Below are 17,847 nucleotides of genomic sequence, written 5' to 3'. Positions count from 1 at the left end.
TTAGATGAGTTGTTGGAGGAATGGTAGAATATTTTCTGTGAAAAAAATGTTCCTGTTTTGCTACTTATTCACCCTCGAAAGTAAAATGAAATTTCCAAAAAAAAGAAAAAAGAAAACAACACCCCCCACCCCCAAATCCAAATAAACAAAAATACGTATAACATAAACAGGACATGTCTACATGTAATCAAATACCAGGATTTGATTTTGATTATACGTTTTCGGAACCATGTCTTATTTCTTGTAGAACAATCGTCATTTGTCCGTATTTAATTTGACCCCCAGAATGAAAAACAAAATTCCGAAACGACATTACAATACATCCTTATTGATATTTTAATGTTGTATACTGTGTAAAATGTAGTAGGATAAGTTGTAAGAAGCGTGTTTTCGTTTTAACAACGGGGTTTTAGCCACTTATTGACCCATATGATATAAATAAAATTTCTTAAAGCTTATGACAAATCGCAAAAAACATATTCTTGGAGTCAAATTTGTAAAATGTGAGTGCATCATAAGAAAAAACTATGACAGACAGACGTACAGAATAATAACACAGCAAATACCCGAACAGTTTTAGAAAGTGCGGGTATAAATGTTGATACACCCTACCTGTCATGAGGGAAAATGCACTCTGTCCATGGTCTTTGGAATTCAAATAAAAACAGTTTTAACAAATTTGTATCTAGGTTAAATCATTGTTAGGTTTGTGATCTTATATTTAAAAAATTACAACTAAAAACTCTATGCTTTTTAACAAACTAGTATTGTTATTTTTTCACATAAACTTATTTAAATCAAAATTTGTTGAAAAAAAAAATCAATTTGCATAATTACAAAATGTGTTCACATTGTACGTCAGGGTTGTTTGCTAAGGAATCAATTTGAATAAATCAACAATTTACATAATTATAAAATTAACGAAAAAAAAATTGCTGGCATGAAATAGTCCGCGAAAAACACGGGATAAACTAAGTTTATTGTAGGACTTCTAGTACGCCGGTATCGAACGAAAAAAGGGTAAGACATTGGGTTTTGTAAATCTAAAATATAAAAATTGAAATAAAACAAACGTGTAATAATAACATAAACTATGTGTTATTATATAACATTACGCTTCAATCTCATAAATATTTATAATGACGTCACTGAAACTCTTGTTGTAATGCAGAGAAAAGCGATTTGAATGGAATTGTTCTAATCTATAATGAATGGTTAATTGATTATTTCTGCTCAACAACTTGGATGGGAATATCTGCTGCAACTGTGATAACAAGGATAACATAAATCATTGTTAGGTTTGTGATCTTATATTTAAAAAATTACAACTAAAAACTCTTTATGCTTTTTAACAAACTAGTATTGTTATTTTTTCACATAAACTTATTTAAATCAAAATTTGTTGAAAAGAACCAAGCGGGTGTTGAAATTTTACAATGAATAAAAAAACTATCACATATCAGCAGTAATTGTATCTACACTCATCGTTTTCATTGAATAAGTGGATAGTTTAAGTCTGAGTGCCTATTGGATGTATGGTTGCATTGTGCATTTGTAAGTAATACGGAATGATTACGTCGTCTTACCCCCCCCCACCCCCTTCCAAAAAAAAGCACCATGCAGCAATGTTAAAATGTCCCGGAGATAATAAAATACAGCTAAAAAAACCCGATACTGGCTAAATTGAGAAAAGAAATACTTTGACATTTGAGTTTGAACATTATATATATATATATATATATATATATATATATATATATATATATATATATATATATATATATATATATATATATATCGTTTTTTGATCTATGCTATTTATGTTAATGACTGTAGTATGCTCTTATTTTAAATTACATCAAAAAATTGTCAAATATATGACTTGGAAACCCCACCCCCAAACAAACTCAAATATAAACTGCCCCCCCCCCCCTGGAAAATTTTCTGGATCCGAGCATGTATTCCTCCTCAAACTATAGATACATTGAGAGTTAAAAACTAGCATTTATTTATCCTTAAAATGAAAATAACCTTACATTTACACTTTTCTTCATTGTCGAATGATCTAATAAAATCAAAATATAATTTTGGGTCTAAAAAGTTTTATAAACTGGTACAAAATGTTATTATTAAAATAAAATCACATTACACCTTGCATAATTGACAAATTATCTATTGAGATATAATCAGAAGTCATATTTATACCTTGGGATCAATAACTAATATTCATCGACAAGTTAAAATTACTAACAATAAATGATTCAAATTAAAAATGTTTATCCTCCACATTCAGACCCCCCCCCCCCCCCAGTAAAACCTGGTTCTAAGGATTCAGTCTTCTTACATTCTTACATGTACATGTGTACAGTTGCAAATTTTAAATCATTTCTTGATTGCTTTTTCTCTTCTAATGCACATTAACATTTTTGAAATTGCTTAATTTAATTTTAGATATATAAACAAAATGTTATATGTATGTGTATTCACCTATTTGGGGCAATTGTAAAGTCTCCTAATCAAAGCAGTGTCATCATTAGGCTAGTAATTACCCACATGGATTAAACATTACGTATGAATAAGATAAAATACTTTATTATTTCTAGTTCTTGAATGTCAGGGTGTCTCCAAAGGGGCATAACCTATATACAATTTGATGCGCAATGACACAAAGGGCAGGAATAAATTATGCGGTTTACTTTAGGAATGAGGATCTCAAAAGTTATTAAAATATACAGTGTATCATTTCCTATTTCATAGGGGGGGGGGGTTAAAGACAACACCTGGGGGTCATGTACTTTACACCACTTGATGCATCCAAATTACATAAAAGATATTTTGTATTTTCCTGTTTCATGGGGTAAGAACAATCCCATAGGGTCATGGCCTACATTGTATTTGATGCATTATAATACATTAAGAAAGAAAGACCCCTTCCTTCCTATTATAACTCATATAAAAATGAGAAGTCTCTACACTTACTTATACATGTAATACAAGTTTAATACAAAATTGCTACAGGGTCAATATGTGGTCAACTCAATTGTGTAAGTCTGACAAATGAAAAAAAATAAATTTTGCAATTAAAATGACAGAAATTTTACAAATGCAATAGGTAAGGTAACGATGATAGGCTTATTTAAATATGAAAAGATGATGATACAGTATGTTAGCAAAGAGAGATCACTTAATTACAAAGTGAAAGTACATATGAACATACTGGTGTCTCATAATAGTGTGCTACTATAATACTCACTATACATTTAATATGCTTACCTATATTGGTCAACATTTTAATGATAATCCAATTAGAGCACAATATGAATCCCTTTAGCTGATCATCACAAAAGAAATGTTTATGCATGTTAACTCATCCTTTTCTGCATATGAAAAACACATACATGTGTGTATACACCACGTGAATCCATCAAATCGAAGAGCTGGGTAAAACTAGTACACGCTATTGAGACCTGTAGACCTGTGTTGTGTCCGTAACGCCAGACAAAGATCAGTTATATGTTACATGCATGATTGGTGGGTTGAATAAGCCGAAACATTCAGGGGACGAAACCAAACGATTCCCTTACTATCCCAAGATTGGGGTTGTTTTGTATGCCTATAAAGAAAAGTTTAACTTTGAAAGAAGACTGATTCTGCAAGTGTAAATATACATCGTTATGTTACTATAAATCTACCTTACATTTTTCACCGGAATATGCCACTGCATCAGCTGTTTAACACGTAATACGCTAAAAATATGGAAGCTACATATGGCTTCATTTATCGCAAAAGTTCAACGATATACGAATAAAAGATTAAATTGTTGTTTGTGTCGGTTTAAAGAAAATTAATGCTTAATCTAAAACTAAAAAAGTGCTTGGAGCAACTATAGCACTACCAGCAACATGCTTAATTTTTGCATTGATCGTTCAAGTATTAGAAATTTTGTCGATAAATGAGTAAATTCACGTTTAACAAAAATGTTTTCTGTCAAGCCACAACCTGCTCCCAGCACTTTTACAATCACTGGTATTTAATGAAAATAAAAAAGGTTCAACACAATCCTTAAAATTGACGGGTTATCGTTGAACTTTAGCAATTTTAGACAGGTATATATGGTTTTGTGCAATGAGCCAATTTTCAAACGCACTGACGATCAAGGGCAGATAATCTTACGTTGTGAAGCTCGGAAAATTTAAATATTTACATCGTTTATCGTTGATTATTCCTACTCTGCACATTTCATTAACCTTTTGAACCTTTCAATTCGTAAACTACACAGGAATTTTACCCATTCAATATTTTTTGTCCAGTTTAAACAGAATGGAGATATAAATTCCTCAATGCACCAGAACAGAGAACCACATGGGCTGATCTAAGGTCTGGGGTGGGGGCTGGTTTTCTAAATGTCTTTCCCATATAACTTCAGATAAATTTAATGTCTAGGTAACAGGCTTAAGACTCTCTTAAAAAGGAAATAAGAAGTCAGTTTTTGAAAGTGGGGAGGGGGGAGAGATTCATAAAAAATATCTTGACAAGCAAAAAAAAAACCAACATCGATATGACCCACTTTTGTGTTCAATATTGTTTGCAAGAACTTTGAATAAACATTGGAAGCTGATTCTTTGCACATAGGGTTGTCTTTTATCGAAAAAGATTTTCAATACGGGAAATATATTTATCATCATATGACATTTTAATTTATACTGTTGTAAGTGTAAGTGATAAAAATTTATGGTATGTGTGCTTCAAATTATGTTTAACTGTGTAGGCTTATACCTGAGACCAACTGCACTTCTGAATCAGCTGATTCTTCCTCCCTCTCTGACTCGTGGTCCTAATCTGCCCGTTGCCCAGATTTTCCTGTGAGGGGCCCCTCAGCTTGGTTTTGTTCAAGATCTGTAGGTTGATAGAATATGATGTGCTTTTATATACTAACAATAGAGAAATACACTTGCACATATGTATTTACTACAATTAATGTACAAATTTATTCTGACTATTTATTAATTGAATCTGAGATAATGATTAAGTTATCATCATTTGACATCTTTTAGTTAAATTTTTGTTGGTTTAAGTGCTAAAAATTTATAGTAAGTGCCCCTCAAATTATGTTTCACTTTGTAGGCTTATACCTGAGACCAACTGCATCTGTGAATCGACTGATTCTTCCTCCATCTCTAACTCGTGGTCCTCATCTACCCGTTGTCCAGATTTTCCTGTGAGGAGACACTGAGCTTGGTTTTGTGCAAGAAGACCTATAGGTTGATAGAAATGATGTATAACTAAATAAATATGATCGGGTCCGCAGCATCTCAACTGGAAATCTTGTATCTTCACCTGTTGGAAGAAATCTTGCCTGCTGACTGATAGCTGATTCTTGTCTGCTGTAGTTTTCTCCCCTGTCATTTTGTTGTTGTGCGTTAAACCCCACTATTGCGTTGTCAATGATTTTTCCGCACTTACTGTTGATGTGTTTTGTAAGATCCTGCGCATATCTCAAAATGATCACTCCTCCTGGTCTGGAATCAGAGATCGTAGACAGAAGATTCTGAAAGTCTTGGGTGCATGGACTGTCATGCTGTGGAAATGTCACCCATAACATTTTCTCGTTGTCATCTTCTTTGGAGTTCCAATTACTGTTTTGCAGAGAACGCTGAAAGAAAGCTTTGATTATAGAGTCTTAACATTGTCTTTGGAGTCCTTTGATGTTGATGGCTGTGACAAACGGATATCATTTCCACAAGTGATGTGCAGAGGAGGAGGATTTCTTTGGGAATGCCATTTTCTGTAAACTTTTGATGTGCAAATTTGGCCAGGTTTACAGCAAATAACCTGGCATCTGATGCCTTTAACTGATTCTTGTTTCCTATTGTGACATTAGCAAACTTCTCAAAATCAACTTGCACCTTGTGGTCTACAATGTATGTTGGAAGCTCCGTGATTAGATTTTGCACAATATTGCTTAAATCATGAAGAGGCTCACACAGTGGAATTTTATATCTGGACAATGATAAAGAATGGATGTCACTTGTGTGAACAAAATGTGCAGGTTTATGTCACTTAACAAGTCTGAATCTATACTTCCTGAAAATAAATTCATAGTAATGTTCCAAACGCTAGTTATAGCTAAGTAGTTAATTGGAAGACCTTTTGAACGTTTTCAAAAGGTGTTTCCTAAGGAATTTCGGCAATTATAGTTTTTTTTCGATTTGTAAACAATTTGTGGAATATTTCTTTTTTACAATCCTGTTGGAGCCCCAGTTAATTATTCGTAATAAATCATTCAGTCATAATTTTAACATTTTTTGATTTCCACTATATATTAACAAAATTCGGGGTAAATAATGGTGTCTCTGATTCTTAAGAAAATAATGTATTAAGACACGCACCTTATTTTTAATGTCTTGTAATTTTTTTTCCTATGCAAATGTGTTGTCTTTTATTTGAACATTAAAGTCCTTTCTATTATTACGCTTTTCGCCGAATTCGCCCTAGTGGTTCTAGAGAATTAGTAAAACGTATGAAAAGTTACCAGAGTTGCACACAACAGTTCAAATTATTTCTTTAAAATTTAGGTTGCGAAGTTGGTCAATATGGCGATTATTGCAAATGTTGTGAAGGGTGTCAAGAGTGTGACATTGAAAACAGCAAGTGTGGTATGTTGACATTTGAACAAATACATTTTAAGACGTGTGTAAAGTTTGGCTTGTTCAGAGCAGACTATTCAATCAAAAGATCAATTTATTATTAAACCCAATAATACAATTACTACAGGATACATGTCCTAATTATTTACATTCATTTAAAAGTTACCCATTAGGTATACGGATATATATATTTATCTCTTTTGGAAGAACCATTTATTGGATATATTGATGTCTACGGACCTGTTTCGGTGGAAAATCTGCATAACTCTTAACGACAAATACTTTTATTTTCGAAGATTATAATTGTTGTACATTTCTTTCCGATTAACAGCCAAACAACCAGAGCTTTCAAGGCAATTTCACGACCAGTAATGTGATCAATCCATTTTATATGGCGTTATATCGGCCCTCTGCTTTAGCCTCGTTTTTAACATCACTTTTGTCATTTGGTAAGTCGGATTGGATTGTTTGATATTATATATGAATAAACGATATTTTATTTGTATTTATGCGTATTTATTTATTTGTTTATATATCTGTATACATGTATTTATTTTTTAACTTATTGAAATTCGTTATTTAGTAGTTTTAGAAATAAAATGTGCAGAGGCGAAGGGCAGAAGAAAGACGTAACAGTTCTCAACCAGACATCAAGTAATGCCTTTTCAACAGACCCTGTTTTATATAAGATAGGAGAAGACAACGAAGGTTACCAGGAACTTAGAGTTACTTGAGTCTGTGATTTCAGTGACGCACAATTCCAAATGTGTTTTTCTAATTTTCAATTGTTTTGGATAAATAATGAATGCATTTTTTCCGTTTAGAATGTTTTATTTAAACAAATCCACAAATGTAAATTGTTGATTAAGAATCCTTATCGAAATGTTCCGTTTATTGAAACTTATACGAATTAATTCTCATAAATTGTGTTTATCTATAGTTTGTGCATTAACAAACGTCATTCATGTATAAAAAACGTGTTTTCTTTTTAATCAGAATAAAAGAAAAAAAAAACAAAGCGGGAATCGATAAACTATTCGAAAAGATCAAATGATTGTCTTTGCCTGGCGATGTTACTCCTTTACTGGTTATAACGATCTTACAGTCATATAGAATTCGATGAATAAATAAAAAACATGTAACCCAAAATTATATATCTTTGTCAAAAATGTGAAATTTAAACATCTTTTAGTAAAGCATGAGGATGATGGAGACTAACGCACAACATATTACTGAAAAATAACTCTTTTAGAAGATTACATTTGATTTTTTTTATCGTACGTTATGACAAATATCTGTCTTAAGACTAAAATTTGTCATAAGTTTTTATCATAGCTGTTTCACAAAAGTGTCTTAACTTGTGATAATCTTAAGATTGTTCAAAATCTTAAGACACCCAGATACTTCCCTTAAGTCAATTTTAAACATGGCGGCAGCCTATGTTTTGATAAGAAATAGGCAACTTAAAAGGCGCGAGCGTGTATTCAGGGACAGAATCAACCCATTAGATTATATGGACGATTGTGACATGTTAGAGAAGTTCCGTTTGCCACAACATGTTATCTTTGACTTATGTAATGAGCTTAATGATCGTTTAGAGTACCAAACCAAAAAATAACATACCCTTCCAACATCATTGCAAGTCATTGTTGCGCTTCGCTTTTATGCAAGTTGAAGTTTTCAAGCTGTATGCGCAGATCTTCATGGTATAAGTAAAGCAAGTGTGATCAGAATTGTTTACGCTGTTACATCTACTCTAGTTGCCTTAAGTCCTGTCTACATTAAATTTCCTTCTACTGACAGAGATATAAACAATACTATACTGGACTTCGCTCATATATGTAATTTCCCAAATGTGATAGCGGCAATAGACGGGACACATATTCATATTCAGGCACCTTCAACTCATGAGTATTTGTTTGTTAACAGAAAATACTTTCATTCAATAAATGTGATGGCAGTTTGCAATTCCAATTTGAAATTTTTGAATTTGAAGGCAAAGTGGCCTGGATCATCTCATGACGCAGTTGTGTTCTCAAATTCTGTTTTGTGTCCAATGTTTGAGAATGGGAACATTAACAGAGGTTGTCCAGTTGGTGACAGTGCTCCTAAATACCTGTATACAAATGCATGTCTCGCATTAAAATGATGAAATATCTTTATATTACTTTATCATTACCCGTATATAAAGCAACAGAAACAATGTTGAAATTTTAATAAAATTTGAATGAACACAATATTCAAAGGAAAGATGGCAATTACTTAGTTCTCAGAATCTCAGCACCGTCATTGTTTACTCCTTGGTATATAACATTGTCTGGTTGTTGAAAAACAGGATAATTATTTATGTTTCGGGGCACATGAACGTTGTTTTTTAAGCAAATGTTATGTAGCACCACACAAGCAGTCACGATATCACAAGCTTTCTCGGGCCGAAAAAGTAGAGTCCCTCCGGAGCGATCGATGCATCGGAACCTCATTTTAAGGACACCAAACGCTCGCTCAATGGGGGGCCCTGGTTTGAGTGTTTGCATCATCGTATGCCTCCTCATGGGGGTTGATTGGGTTCAAGACGGGTGTTTGTAAGTGATTCTTTAACGGGTACGCACTGTCACCAACTAGACAACCTCTGTTAATGTTGCAATTCTCAAATTAAACATTTGACACAAACAGAATCTGAGAACACAAATGCGTCATGAGATGATCCAGGCCACTTTGCTACCAAATTCAAAAATTTCAAAGTGGAATTGAAAACTGCCATCACATTTATTGAATAGAAAGTTTTTTTTCTGTTAACAAACAAATACTCATGAGTTGAAGGTGCCTGAATAGGAATATGTCTTCCGTCTATTATCATATTTGGGAAATAACATACTAGTATATGAGCGAAGTCCAGTATAGTATTGTTTATATCTCTGTCAGTAGAAGGAAATTTAATGTAGACAGGACTTAAGGCAACTAGAGTAGATGTAACAGCGTAAACAATTCTGGACAAACTTGCTTTACTTATACCATAAAGATCTGCACATACAGCTTGAAAACTTCACTTGCATAAAAGCTAAGCGCAACCATGACTCGCAATGATGCTGGAAGGGCATGTAATCTTTTGGTTGGGTGCTCTAAACGATCATTAAGCTCATTACATAAGTCAAAGATAACATGTCGTGGCAAACTTGTCTAAGATATCACAACCGTCCATAGAATCAATGGGTTGATTCTGTCCCTGAATACACGCTCACGCCTTTTAGGTTGCTTATTTCTTATCAAAACATAGGCCGCAGCCATGTTTAAAATTGACTTAAGAGAAGTATATGGGTGTCTTAAGATTTTGAACAATCTTAAGATTATCATAAGTTAAGACACTTTTGTGAAACAGCTATGATAAAAACTTATGACAAATTTTGGTCTTAAGACAGATATTTGTCATAAGATAGCTTTGTGAAACGGACCCCTGGTTATTGTAGCGCCATTTATGACGACTGATGCAAAGAACCACAACCCCTGCACACAAAATTAGTTTGGTTTTTAAAAAGTGCAAATCATTTAGCTGTTTTTCGGTGGATAAAATGACGGATATCTGTAATAAATAACTTTGTAATAGATAACTATGTATTTATCATAATGGTAGTCTAAACGAGAAACACTGATAGAAGTTTCCAAATGAATTTTATGTGTACGTATTATTTTTTTTAATATCAATATTTTTTTTCAATTAAGATTTCCTTATGTAAAAAACATAAAGTGTTAAATACAGCCTAATAATTATTTTTTAACGGTTGTGAGTTGTTCAAGTATGGAATCTGATCGTTCGTTGTAGAAAACCTTCGTCGCATCCTTTTTAGGCCAAAATTATCAAAAATTCCAGTGTTCTTTTGCATTCGTTTTCCACATTCTACATCGCACTTTTGTCACTATACTGGTTTTATTGGTCGACCAGACAGTCTCCGATGCATCCCCCTGTCAGTCTCTCGCATTCATTTTTACACGAAACAGGGTCCATACTGCACATGTTTCTTTATTATTCTGCGCACTTGCATCTAGTTCTTGCAGAACCCTGTGAAATCAACACATGTTTTATATTAACAGTTTACACTGCATCTTTTGGATCCGGACCAGTTAGTCCCAAAATTAGTTGTGATGCGTCATGTTAACTTGTATCAATCTCGACATTAAAGCAAAAAAAAATGTTCATGGGATTGTTTTATATGTTAAACATTATATTATGTACATGTAGCGCTTTCAAGGAGTCTATTGTATTTTTTTTCAATCGAGTACGTATTAGGCTTTCACACATTTAGGTATATTAATAGTTCAAATTAAAACGATCAATAAAAGGCATCGTCAGCTTTTGTTGTCTTTCCTGGTTGCTATTTTTAGAGCCTCTATATAAGCCGCTGATTTTTTACCATTCGAAGTGAATCGATTTTCATGCCTAACCCTTGGCAACAGAGGTATTTCATTGCCACTGGCAGTCGGCCGATGTTTTATCAAATGCATTTTTTTTTTAAATCATATCTTTTCAACATATGCATACACGTCAAACACGGAAATAAAAACCGTAAAACATAGGACTACATAACAGATAATAAAATCGCTTTTGAAGTCTAAGTGCCTAACAGATGTAACGAATGCAAATGTTGGTGTTGGTAAACTAGAATGGTGTGGGCTTTAATTTTGAAAGATGTTTAGGATATGTGATAATGTCTATATTTATCAGAAATTCATTAACTACATTCACATAGCTATTTACACAAGCTATTCCCCCTTTACTACCTGTCTGTATCTTTACCTGTACAAAATATGTACAAAAGGTATATGAGGCGTATTTTAATGATCACCATTTTGAATATAGTTTACACTAAACTGAGCGGAATAATATATAATTAGCTCCAGCTAAACAAGTCAGGTGATTTTTGAATTATCAACAATATGGCTGGTTTAGAGATTCGAGAAGACGAAATACAAGAAAATGCATTGATTAATATGAAAATTTCCTATGTATGTTAGTCTTCCTCCCACCCCCAACCTTAACCCCCTCCGGGGAATCTATCTCCGGAACCGCTCATATGATGTACTTTTGCTGACTCATTGTGAATATTAAATCCGTCATTGCGATAGCTTCCCTGATAAATATCGTTTATCTTCCCCAGTTAATATCCAGGAATAAGTTTTGGTAGACAGATAGGGGGATGGCTTTTTACTACTTATTTAGATCAACAATGTAAACATACGTACCATCATCAATCAGTTTCAACCACCCCAATTTAACCTAGTGAAACTTTCTATATTCGATTTAATAATCCGTTAAAAACGTGTTCAAACGAACATGTAGTTTATACCTAGGGTACGGGTTTTTTTGTTGTTGCAAAACTTTAGGGTAGTGAAAATTTTTTATTCTCAGTGTAGGCAGTATGGAACCTCGCACCGATTCCCTGTAACAACGCCACCTCCCCCCCCCCCCCCCCCCGGGAAAAAAAATATTTCACCCAAAACTAGTGAATATAGAGTATGTACAATGTTGATTCAGTATTCTACGAGGTTATTTTTCTGCACCCCATACGGAGAATTAAGACCTTAAGGACATCCAGGTAACCTTGAACAATTGAGGAAGTTTTATTCGTGTTAAACACTTGTCTACGATGATTACTCTTTAAACCGGTACTTGCGTCTGTGCTAAAATATGAGTGCATAGAAAATGCTTAGAGGAATACTATTTGTATTTAATTTGCCTAAAATTCATGATCCGATAATTTACCAAAAGCTTAATCTTTAATTTAATTCTACATCAAACATACTTTATGGCAGAGTTACTTAATGCCAATAGCTTTAACCCCCCCCCCCCCCCCACACACACATTCAATAAAGATACGAAAACGAAAGTTAATTATTCTAGAATACAGCAAATTTTTAAAGACCGCCATTTGAAAACGAAAGTTCATCGGTTTCAGTAATGAATAACTGTAAAAATAAACAATCTTTGAACATATACAAATAGACTACTTTATGGATAATTCTTCAGCAGTATGCTTACAAATGTCAATAAAGAATGACCCATAATGGGAAGAGATAACCGGTAGAAGCTTTTACTTTAATCTTGCATATTAATATAGCGTAATAATCAAATCTGCGTCGATAGATACCACATATATTGATTTAAAACCCTTCTTTCATTTATTTTTCAATAACAAATTCTATGGCAAAGTTTCATGATGGCTTTAGAAATGTAAACATTCAATACACACTCGATTATCATAATTATGGAAACAGCTAATCGCACCAGACAACAACTAGTGAAACTAATCAAATCACTTACATTCCGTTAGATTTTATTCGTTGGTTTTTGTTACTGATAATAATGCTGCACTAAAAACAATGTGAAACAATTAGGATCACACATAACCTATTCAATATCAGAAAACATGATAGTTATGTCAATCGAAACTTTTTTCTATGAAAAAAAGACATTGTTTAAAAAAAATGTTACGTCTTCATTAGAAATAGAAAAAAAACGTTTACAATGTAACAGCATGGTTATATCAAATGCAAAATTTAAGAATAGAGGAAACAGTTCTACTTCAATGTTTTGGATATATTTCAGTCCCAGCTATATTGTAACTAAATGTCTTGGATCAATCCCTGGCCAGAATAGAAATTTTGTTGTGAAAAAAAATTATCTTAGAAAATGATTGACTCACAAACAAATCGCTAGTTTCACCTAAACTCGTGTACATTTTTTGCCGATTAGTAGGCTAGGTACTCTGGTGTAGAAATTCAACCAATTTGACCCGCCTCTGGTACCGAAAACGAAAGTTCACTTGTTTAGGTAATGAATAAGTAGAAAAATAGACAATCTATGAATATATAGAAGATAAACTACTTGTTGGATAATGTTTTGCAGTATGTTAACAAATGTCAATAAAAAATTAACCAATAAGGGGATAGCTAACAGGTGGAAGCTTTTTACATAAAACTTGCAGATTAATACAGCGTTAAAATCAAATTTGCGTCGAAAGATACCATATATATTTGTGTGTGTATATGGTTTAAAATCCTTCTTTCGTTTCATTTTAAATAACAAGTTCTATGGCAAAGTTTCATGGTGGCTTTAAAAATCTAAACATTCAATACACACTCGATGATCATAATTATGGGAACAGCTAATCGCACTAGACAACAAATAGTGAAACTAATCAGATGACTTACATTCCGTTAGATTTTATTCGTGGGTTTTTCTTACTGATAATAATGCTGCACTTTAAACAATGTGAAACAATTAGGATCACAAATAACGTATTCAATATCAGAAAACATAATAATTATGTCAATCGAAACTTTTTTCTATGAAAAGAAAAACATAGTTTAAAAAAACATAACGTCATCATTAGAAATAGAAATGCGTTTGAAATATGACAGCATGTTTATATCTTATGCAAAATTTGAGAATAGAGGAAACCGTTCTACATTGATATTTTGGATTCCGATATATGTTTAGGTCCCAGCTAACTGAATGTCCTGGAGCAATCCCAGGCCAGGACAGAAAGTTTGGGTGTGAAAAAAATTATCTTAAAATATGATTGACTCACAAAAAATATTGCTAGTTTCACCTGAACATCACTATATAAACTCGTGTCAATGATTGGACCATTAGAAGGCTAGGTAAACTGTTGTAGAAATAGAACCAATTTGAAAAAAAAAAACGACAACTGGTTGCCTACACAAAATGGAGGGGTACAATTTAGAAAACCTACAGTCAGACTTGAGGATCGAGCTTGTGAATGGCCTAACAGGAGAGAATGTTGAGTCGGTGAAGGATCTGATGTCTCGTTATAAAAGTGACCCCCGGGATTGGAAGGACATGGAGAAATGGAGCGATATCAAGTAGGTGATTTCTTTATACAAAGGTGGTCGTATATTATGTATTAGCGTGTACGTGTAGGAAACTGGTAAATGTAATGCTGGATGCATATAAATATTTATGGTTTTTTAGGTATATATAATAATAATTTATAGTACATGTAAACAGTCTAGACGGGACTCCCAAAACGGAGTTAACTCGCAAAACGGAATCTTTGGCTCCATCATGCATTGCGGTAAAATGGCGTTTCTAATGTAAACAACGTCCGAGTTATGCCCCTTAGTTCTAAATAAATCTCTAAAATGGGCCAAAAACACGACAAAAATTAATTCTAATCTTTCAAAAACATTTCTGAACGTTTATGTGTCATGTTAATGCCATATGTTCATAACTGTTTACTTGTATTACGTAAGATTAATTTTTAAAATGAAAAATTCACCCAAAACTTCGATCACGCACAATTATAACTGTTTTGAAATAAATGTAACGCTTGGATATGTTTATTTATCATTGTTTGTTAAGAGTATAGTCTCATTTTAATCTTTTTCATGCTAAATTATCCAATTATCTTGAATAATTATGTATTTAACATGGTTTCCTAACATCGCAAATGCCGCGAGTGATTATCATTGTTTTGATGATAATTATCAGTTCAATTTAAAGAGTTATTGAATCTAGAGTGACAATTTGTTTTATTTTCTGGGCTTTCAAACAACCAATCCTATTTTTAAGATACCAAAAATACTTTTTTTAATCATTGCTAAAGCAACCAGTTTTTGTTAGTATTCGAAGCTTTTTTCGTTTACGCACTTATCAATTTGTATGTTTGGTGATTTTAAATTGTAACACAATACGAAAGAAGTAAAATTAAATGCAATTTACCTTTTATTAACAATTAAATTCCATGAAAAACACAAAATATCATTTTTTAAGCATCGTCCAAACGTCCAACTTCGAAGAGAAATAACTTTCTTAAGTGCAAATAAACCCCTATTTCGTGCAAATACGATCGATAGTAAATTATATCCTGGGTCTTTTAAAACATGTTAGAAGTCTGCCAACACATGCAGCACTTTGCAAGACGATTTCTTATTGACTCCATGTTTTCATTGAGAAATCGCCATATTTTGTACCAGTGCGCATGCGTAGACTCCCAAAACGGAGTCCAAAATGCTTGCAGAAATTCACTTCCGTTGACTCCGTTATGGGAGTCCGTCTAGACTGGTAAAGGTAGCTTTCGTTTTACAATAACATGTTTGCCATACAAGTTTTGAAACACTTGCTTGTTTGAAAAAGAATACATGCCTTTTTGTGTATGTAAATTGAGCTTGAGAATAAATAATTCAATCCATTTTTAACTCAGTGTTGAATACGTTGAAAAGATATGATTTAAAAAAACAAACATATGTTTAATCCATTCTATGAAACAGTATAGTAATTCTTAGAAAGGGAACCATTGATACTTCATGCTATATTTCTGTTCAAGAAAACAGTGATATTTTAACTGCATTTAAATTTAATGTGCTGATCGATTAAATGATTTGCTTTTATTATTGCAATGTCGTATTATAAAGTTCAGTTAAATTGAATCCGAAACTAGTTGATTGTTTACCTGCGGATTTTTCCTTCAGGTACACAAGGACTTTGCTGGACAAAGGTAACGGCCATTATAATCTGATGATTCTGTGCTGGAACGTTGGACAGGAGAGCCCCATACACAACCACCCCAACTCACACTGCTTCATGAAAACACTAGAGGGTGTGGTCCACGAGGAGCTCTACAGGAAACCGGATATGACGTCGTGTCAATGTTCATGCGGATGCAAGATGGAGAAGATTGGAGACAGGGACTATGCAGTAAATGACGTGGCCTTAATAACTGGTAATACTTCGTTTTTCATGCAATTGTCATTATCAACTATTGCAATTATTTCATTGGTTATTGGTTATTAGGAAACTTAAATTCGAACTTGATTTATTTTGTTAATTTAATTATCCTCTACAGACAAAGATGGCGTGCACAGAGTTGGAAACAGAAGTCACGTGGACAGAGCCGTGACGCTACATCTCTACTCGCCGCCATTTACCACGTGTCACAAGTATGACGACGATACGAGCAAAGAGACGGAGGTCCCCATGGGATTCGATCAGGACTTCAGTGGTCGGTGTTGTAGCACCACATGCCCCAGTTAATAATTTTATATTAAGAACGATGTGCAGATTTTTTTTACTGTAATAGAATCTCAATGTACCATTTGAGTAAACCGTGTGTATTTATTCATACCTAAATTTGCGCGTGGTGGAAAGATTTGTTAAATATTTGTTTCTATAGTTTGTTTTTCTGTCAGCTTTGATTTCACTACATTCTGTTAATATTTAAGATATGGTTGAATTGCCAAATTAAATTTTTGCCAAACATTCTTGTATAGACCTTATATGTGATGTTGTTTTGTAGATGGAAAATATCATTCCACATATTATTGCAATACAAATGCAATTTTACATTTAGTGTTTTTTAAGATACATATTACATATACCGGATTTGATATGCCACTTTTTTACTTTTTGTACATCTAGTATGCTGATCTGTATTGATAAAGGTGTTTAACCTCTTACGATTATCAGTCTTTATTAATATTATTATATTCATAAGTGTAAAAATCTAATTGTCATGTGAATTCTAATGTTTCCTAGCTATTTTGATATTGTATTACATTTATTGCATCTTATTTCAAACATGTTTTAGTCACAAACAAATAAACCGGGTTGACAATTTCACTTTATAGACAATCATTTAAATGTATGTATAACCGGAAATGAGTACGGTTGAGGAATAGTTAACCGAAAGTTTAGATATTTATGTTCTAATAAAATAGAGAGAAAACCTACATGAGTTGTTTACTGATTGTATTGTATTAGATGCTTTAAACATTGTCTGTTATTGGTTAAGTTAAAATTGACATGTCCCGTATGAAATGCGCATAATAGTCAGGATTTTTTGGGAATGAAATTTGGACGATGACATGGAAAGTACATTCATGTCTTAAAGAAATGTTTTATAATTAATGTTTGTATCATCATTAATATATGTCGTTGAAATATTATGAAATGAAATATTAAATAACGCTGGCCATCATAAGGCTAGAAAATTTATTAAACAATTACGGAAGATTATATGATTGACGACGCCTTTTTATTTCAAACGTAATCAAAGGTCTATTTGTTTTTTCTTTACAGCAACAAAAATATCATCTAATCTGTATTACTCAATCCAGCGAACGAACAATACATGTAAAAGAATATTCCAGATTTTCACTCTTACACAAAACATTCAACTCAGAAAAT

The 17,847-nt window shown here is 32.9% G+C and overlaps 1 protein-coding gene across 1 annotated transcript; it reads left to right on the top strand.

Moving 5' to 3' along the window:
• Positions 1-13,962: 13,962 nt before the first annotated feature.
• LOC128171338 (cysteine dioxygenase type 1-like) lies at positions 13,963-17,027 on the top strand. Its single transcript, XM_052837107.1, has 3 exons — positions 13,963-14,525; positions 16,134-16,384; positions 16,508-17,027. The coding sequence occupies exons 1-3, from the start codon at positions 14,368-14,370 to the stop codon at positions 16,693-16,695; spliced, it is 597 nt and encodes a 198-aa protein (XP_052693067.1). The 5' UTR covers positions 13,963-14,367; the 3' UTR covers positions 16,696-17,027.
• The last annotated feature ends 820 nt before the right edge of the window (positions 17,028-17,847 follow it).

The sequence above is a fragment of the Crassostrea angulata genome, chromosome 2, assembly GCF_025612915.1.
Source record: "Crassostrea angulata isolate pt1a10 chromosome 2, ASM2561291v2, whole genome shotgun sequence".
Lineage (NCBI taxonomy): Eukaryota > Metazoa > Mollusca > Bivalvia > Ostreida > Ostreidae > Magallana > Magallana angulata.
Note: the sequence above shows the minus strand (reverse complement) of the source record. Positions and strands in the feature narration are given on the sequence as shown.

Coding starts and splice junctions, on each gene's coding strand:
- LOC128171338 (XM_052837107.1), top strand. CDS start 14,368: ATGGAGGGGTACAATTTAGAAAACCTACAGTCAGACTTGAGGATCGAG. Junction 14,526..16,133: donor GAGAAATGGAGCGATATCAA/GTAGGTGATTTC, acceptor TTTTTCCTTCAG/GTACACAAGGACTTTGCTGG. Junction 16,385..16,507: donor TGACGTGGCCTTAATAACTG/GTAATACTTCGT, acceptor TATCCTCTACAG/ACAAAGATGGCGTGCACAGA.